General features: G+C 41.2%; 1 protein-coding gene across 1 annotated transcript; it reads left to right on the top strand.

Annotated features, from left to right (window-relative positions):
• Positions 1-963: 963 nt before the first annotated feature.
• rxfp3.3b (relaxin family peptide receptor 3.3b) lies at positions 964-3,406 on the top strand. The gene has a single exon (XM_051380868.1). The coding sequence runs from the start codon at positions 1,233-1,235 to the stop codon at positions 2,430-2,432; it is 1,200 nt and encodes a 399-aa protein (XP_051236828.1). The 5' UTR covers positions 964-1,232; the 3' UTR covers positions 2,433-3,406.
• Positions 3,407-7,374: the final 3,968 nt, after the last annotated feature.

The following is a 7,374-nucleotide window of genomic DNA, read 5'->3' as shown; positions in this document are numbered from 1 at the left end:
TCACTTTACAGTAACTTCTAACTGAGAGACATTTTATATGTAAAGTTTATTTACTTACTTTAAAAAAGACCCTGATCAATAAAGAGAGCTATTAAAAACCCAACTGACCTTTATTAGATAATATTGATCACATAAATAAACATTATTGAGGTTTTAATAAAGGTTTATTTACTTCAGTGTCTTAAAGAACGCAGGTGGTCAAATTTTATTCATAAATGTGAATAAATCTGAAATTTAAATGATGAAAACACATCGACTGTTTCTTTTAATCAGTTTTTATCTTAAATGAACAGGTTGAGTCCGTTATTATACTTTCATAGACTGTTATCACTTTAATAAATTAATGGTTCTAACATAAAACTTATGATTTGTTGATTTAAATTAACCTTCTGAGTAGGAAACATTCATTTGACTCGTTGGAACAAGATAATTTTTATGATTAATCAACTTAAAAACTGGTGTTTATTGATTGTAGAGGAAAAGTGAATTCACTGAACTCAACGCCGCTCGTTGGTTGAACTTAATTTCTGTTACAGTTTTATGTTGAGCCAAAAAAACCAAAAAAACAATAAAGACAGTTTTGTATAAATAATAAATAAACATCTTTTTGAGTTGTGGAAAGTTCTAATTAAATAATGTTCAACCAACGAGCTACATTAAGTTCAGGGAATTAACTTTTCCTCTTCAATAAAATTATTATTATTTAATTATCACTTCAAATATAAACACAAGTTTTTAAGTTGATTGCTCGTAAAAATTACGTTGTTTTCAGCTCAGAAGGTTTATTTATTTACGTGTAAATGTCGACTGCGTGTTTAAATCTCTGTTTTTATTTTAAATAAACAGATTATTATTTATATATATTACTTATTATATAATATAAACTTTATCTGATTCTTCCTGCTGTTAAAGGCTGGGGGGTTGGGGGGGCACTGAAGACCCAGAACCCTCCCGGTCCGGCCCTGCCTCCTGTCTCTCGCTCCTGTACTTTAGTCTTCAAATGACACGACAGTCCCCCGCTCGGGAACGCGCTTCCTTGTGCACCAGCGCCATATAAAGCGAGCTGCGCGCGCACGGGGCTCAGCAGTGAACCGGTGACCGGCGGCGGTGAGAGCAGCTCCGGTGAGTCCAGATCCAGGAGAGCAAAGTGAGCGCGGGGTTAACATGAGCGGCGGGAAGCGTGCGCTCCGGACGGCGCTGGGAGCTGCTTCTCTCCGGGAGCGCACCAGGTGATGCGCCCTGCGGGTCTCGGGTCGGCTCTGTTACCGGAGAGGATGGCGGAGCTGTGGAGCCACAACACCTCCTGGAACCGGTCCGCTGCGGGTCAGGAGCGGTTCAGCAGCCTGGATGACATCGACGTGCCTGCGGACGGATCCCCGACCCTGCGCATCCTCATCTCCATCGTGTACTCGGTGGTGTGCGCCGCCGGGCTGGTCGGAAACCTGCTGGTCTTCTTCCTGATGAAGGTGCGCCGCGGCCGGAAGAAACGCTCCAGTATCAACCTGTTCATCCTCAACCTGGCCGTCACGGACTTCCAGTTCGTGCTGACGCTGCCGTTCTGGGCGGTGGACACGGCTCTGGACTTCAGCTGGCCGTTCGGGAACGCCATGTGTAAGATCATCCTCTCCGTGACGGTGATGAACATGTACGCCAGCGTGTTCTTCCTCACCGCCATGAGCATCACCCGGTACTGGTCGGTGGCGTCCGCGCTGAAGGACCGGACCCGGCGGCGGGTGTGCCCGGTGCGCTGGGTGATCGCGGGGCTCTGGGTGTCCGCCACGGTGGCCTCTCTGCCCACCGCGATCTTCTCCACGGTGAAGAGCGTGGCCGGGGAGCGGCTGTGCCTGCTGGGCTTCCCGGACGGACAGTCCTGGCTGGCGCTGTACCACCTCCAGAAGATCCTGGTGGCCTTCGTGTTCCCGATGCTGATCGTCACCGTGTGCTACCTGCTGCTGCTGCGCTTCGTCCGCCTGCGCAGCATGAACAACAACCAGGTGAAGCGCCGGTCCCGGGTCACCCGCTCCGTCACCATCGTCGTCCTCTCCTTCTTCATCTGCTGGATGCCCAACCACGCCATCACCTTCTGGGGCGTCCTGGTCAAGTTCAACGTGGTGAACTGGGACAAGACGTACTACATGGTGCACACGTACGTCCACCCGGTGACCGTGTGCCTGGCGCACACCAACAGCTGCCTGAACCCGGTGCTGTACTGCCTCATGCGCCGCGAGTTCCGGAAGAAGATGAAGGATCTGTTCTGGAGGATTTCCTCGCCCACAGGGACGAACTCGTGCCCCCTGCGGCCGTTCTCCGGCACCGTGAGAGCGGAACCGGACGACTCGCACATCGTGATCCCGCTCAACAACGTGGAGACGGAGAACTGCAGACTGTCGGTTCTGACGGACCAGTGCGACACGGACGCGCTGCAGAAGTAGACTGATCCGAGACCTGGTTCCTCTCAGTCCGCCTCACCAGGAAGTTCTTTAGACTTCAGCGCTGCTGGAGGTTGTTTGAGCTTCTGTGCCAGAACCCATCGCCTGGTGTCAGAACCACACAGAACCGGGTCTCAGCTGTTTGTGGCGTTATTAGATGTTTTTTTGACTCTGCATCAAATGGATTTTATACATTTTATCACAGTTTAAAGATGTGAAACATAAAAGGAGAAAAATAACATTCGCGCGTAAATTACGCACCGGTGCGTAAAACCATCCGGTTCCGTTCCCGCTTCAGTCCGACTGGGATCTGTCACCCTGCGCTGCTCATCGTGTTGTTTTCTCTCTTTACTATAAATGGAGTTCGAGCTCAGTGTCTCATCCAGTGCTGCTTCCCGCTCTGAAGAGCTGTCCGTGCGCAGGGACTTCATTCTGTGGAGTATTATTGACGTTTGTTGTGGCTGATGTGTAAAATGTCCACGCTTTGAGTAAGTGAATGTAAAAAAAAAAAAGAAAGAAAAACCTGCCAATGCAACCTTAAAAACGATGTATGGAGAATAAAATGATTTGGTTTGTGTTCAGTCTGGGTTGTGCAGCTGATTGTTGGCCTGTGGAGGAACCGGAGCTTATTCTCAGAAAGGTAAAAATCGGTTTCAGGTTTAAGAGTCTGACTGTAAAGTATTCAGGGGCGGATCTACAGGAGCATCCACAGGGGGCCCAGAGGGTATCACTGATTTAATTACAATATATTAAAATATATAAATATTCAAAGTGAAGATATTGGAACTCACCTGTGTTGTTGTGTTGTGGTACATTAATGAAGCACTGCAGGTATCAGGATTATCTTGTTTTATTTCCAAATGAATGTCTTTTTTCAGTGAATTTAAAGCTACTTAAGTTAATTTCTGTAATTACTGTCACTTTTCGAGCAAAAAATAGGAAACATGAACTGATTAAATATGCTGCTTTTCTTTTAATTTGAAGGTCTCGACTTGTTTTTTCTTTTACTTTTTTTTTATTTAGGGACCAAATGAATAATCTTAAATATTTAGTTTTTATTTATATTATTTAGTCCCTCCAGGATTTCACAGGCTTTTTTATTGGGATTGTTTTACCCTAAAATGTCTGATTTCACACCAGGTTTTTTTAGGCTTTTTTTTGCACCAAAGAAGCAAAAAGTCATGGAAATAATTCAGATCTTTAAAAATAATGAATTAAAAATGAAAGACTGTTTCCAGTGAGAATAAACTCTCTAATAGTTTGGTGACTCAACGATTTGGGGATTCTGTTGTTTCTGAAACTTCAACGATTCGTCAAATTTATGGAAAGTTGCAGAATTTCACTGTAATTGGTTGAATTTATTTGCTGATTCGGACTCATAATATTAAAAAAAAGCGTCTCATGATTCTTTCCAACTATTGTAACTTAGTTAAAGGTTAATTCTTTACATTAATATAAATATTTATAGCCCTGGACCCTGATTGGTTGACAGCAGCCAGCTGATTGCACAGAGTGTCCACAGGGGGGCAGAAACACGTGTTATCAATATAACGTTGAATGTGGAACAGATCATTAAATCATACGTGTTAATTTCCGCAGTTAACGATGAAATAAATTCACTTTTCAAGCAGAAACAGGAACCGATTAAAACAATACATTTATTAACCGCAAATGTTTGTCAGTTTTTATTTATATTATTCAGTCCCTTCAGGATTTCATTGTTTTTTTGGGGATTATTTTACCCTAAAATGTCTGATGTCACTGCAGCTTTTCTAAAAAGTTGCGATGTTGAAAATAGTTCAAAGAGACACATATGCATAGTCACATTATACGTTAGCTAATGTTAGCAAAATGCTTGCTAAGTATCTCAATGATCGACATCAATCGTTAGCTAGTTAGTTATTGAAATCTAATGTTAGTTAAAATCTAACTATCTTCTAATTTACATGAATCGTTAGTTAGCTAACATTAGTTTCAGATGAAACTAGCCAGCTGTCGATTGATGTAGATTAGCTAGCTATTTACCTTATTTACATTTATTGTAGTTAGCCCCATAAAATCTGATTTTCAATGATCAGAAAGAGTTTCTAATATTAAATTGTTATTATTTTAGTCACATTATATATACATATTGAGGACATTTACCTCCTCAGCATTTATGTGTGGAGGTTTTATTATACAAATATACACATTTATATATTTAAACTACTTTTGGGCAAATAAATAAATACAGACAGTATTTATTATTTCAGGCGAATGCTGTGAATAACATATTCAGACCTTCATGTTGGGAAATACAATTTAAATACATTATAAACTCAATTAAATCAACTACAGTAAAATGGAGTTTATATGGATGTGAGTTGGACTTATATATATACTTATATATTGATATTAATGTAAAACATCAGTGTTCATATAATGAGTCCTAATAAAAGTAAAGATAATATTTAATGTTTATCATCATTTGGCCTAAAACTCAGATATTTATTTTAATTATTTATTTATTTATTATATTTATTGATTTATTTTCTGTCTATTGATCAATAATTTCAGCTTTAAGAGAACCAAACCCAGAACCAGCTGACTCTGGATCTGCCTTCAAACTGACCTCATACAGACCTCACACAGGCCTCATACAGGCCTCATACAGACCTCATACAGGCCTCATACAGACCTCATACAGGCCTCATACAGACCTCACCTTTCAGTGTTTGTATCCTTTGCAGAAATGAAGGCATCCATTAAATCAGCTTTACATCAGTTTACATCGACGAATTTTCATTGGAAACTGAGTCGGGCAGAGTTGGGTTTTTGATCTGCTGCTTTCAACCACCCAACCCATAAGATCTTAAATATTCCAGATAAACAGTAAAATGTGTTTGTGAACAGATTTGAGGAGAGAAATAGTCAACAACAGAATCTGGATCCATATCTGATCAGAACTGGAGTCTGAACTGGTTTGTTGCAGTGAAAGTTTACGTTCAGTTATATTTTTAATAACTACACTTTTGTTTGGACTTTCTTTAACTTTCTTCACTGAAATATATTGAGAATAAAAAGCAGATAATTTCCCAGCTGACCCAGAGATGTTTGCAGTGAGCGGCTGCAGATCTGCTGAAGGAAACAAGGATAAAATAACTTTATTATTTACTGATTTTTTATATTAGAATCTATTCTGGTCGTCACCTCCAACCAGACTCACAAAGCTTTACTGCAGCATCAGGAGCAGAAATTAAAATCTAAATTTCAGGAGGCTCCAGCTTGAAAGTAGTTTGAGATAGAGACAAAGTGTAAATGAGGCAAATATTGAGAATGACCTAAAGTTTATCTAGGGATTAAATGTTCCCATCTAATTTGCATATTATGACGTCATATGGCGGCGGCCATATTGGATTATGTTATTTCCATGAATATTTTAAAAGAGAGTTGAACTTATTTCATCAGATTCACCCCCATCCATCTATTTATGTTGTCCACATATCAAATGAACAGGTAAAAGTAAATTGTAAGCCAACAGTCGTAAACTAGAACTATTATTATTATTATGTAAACAGTAGGCGTTTATTATGATTTTGCTCACTAATCGACCGACCGTCATCTCCCAAAGGAAGATTTTCCCCTTCAGAATCAGGATCAGCAAATAGGAGATCCATCATTTCCCTAAGCGTCAACTCCTGCTTGTCATTTTCGTTTATTTCATCTCAATAACTCCTAAATCCAGCAATACCGCTTCAGCATAAATAGCTTCGTACACTATTTCAGTTTGGACGGGACTTCCTCGAACATTTTGCATTGAAGCATGACGTATTTCTGAGCTAAGGTCTAAGTACGGGATGTCTGCCAACTAGTGGAGGGGAGTATGAACGACATATACAGAGAGAGAGAAAACAGCTGTTTGATTCAGTACCGCGTCGTGTCGCAATTTTGCGACTTTGGTGCTTAAAGGGTTAAAATAGATTAGCTAGCTAGTTAGCCCCTTAAAATCAGACGTTCAATGAGAGAAACTTTCCACTTTCAGCGGATGAATCGCAAAACATCCTTCTGGTGTCAGACATTCAAACATCATTCAGACATCACACTGTAGAAGTTTTTCCACCAGACTCGTAACTCATGGCGGACCCCACCTTTGAGCAGCTCCACATTATTTACATTCCTGATCATTTTGGAGTGTAATGTGTGTAAAACTAATAATATTAAAACATTTGTATAAATGAGCTCAAGTTTCCCATGAAATGGAGCCTAATGTCATAAATACAGGCAGTAACAGTGGATCTGTTCACGTAAACGAAGATAAAATAACTCATGAGACTGTTTGACTCCCGGCTGAAACTTCTGATTTACTTCTGCTGCTATAATTGAACCTTAATCAGGTGAAAGTGTTTATATGAGCGCTCAGAAAGCCAGACTGTTTATGCAGAGAGCTCCTCACATAAAGAGGACAAACTGGGACTACATGAATAAAACCAGGACAGGACACAGAGAGGCACGTTATGTAAAGACAGTCCGGCCTATAAACAGCGAGGTGGACTTTGCTCCTCCCTTACGAGCTTGCAGAGGCGGCTCCATGAATCTTTCATCACATAAAGCTGCAAACGGCCCAGAAACAAGGGAACTCGTGGTCTGTGTGAAAGTACAGCCGCCCATTACGGCGTCGGCAGATGAGTACAGTTTTTAATGAGGTCAGATTTAACAGACACAGCCCATTTACTCCCTTCGTGTTTACATTCACTGCCATTACTCACCTTCCCAAATCACATGTTCAAATGTAAAGAGTGTAAACTGGAGGTCTCAGAAGCCCCTGTAGCGCCCCCCTGAGGCTGTAACCGTCGACACAGGACAAACAGCATAATGGAGGTTGTTGTTATTTATAGATTCTGACCTGTTGGAAATGTTCAGTTCACCTCGAGGCTGCAGAGCAAAGGTCACAATAAATCACCCACAC

The sequence above is a fragment of the Dicentrarchus labrax genome, unplaced genomic scaffold (genome assembly GCF_905237075.1).
Source record: "Dicentrarchus labrax unplaced genomic scaffold, dlabrax2021, whole genome shotgun sequence".
Taxonomy (NCBI): Eukaryota; Metazoa; Chordata; class Actinopteri; family Moronidae; genus Dicentrarchus; species Dicentrarchus labrax.
Note: the sequence above shows the minus strand (reverse complement) of the source record. Positions and strands in the feature narration are given on the sequence as shown.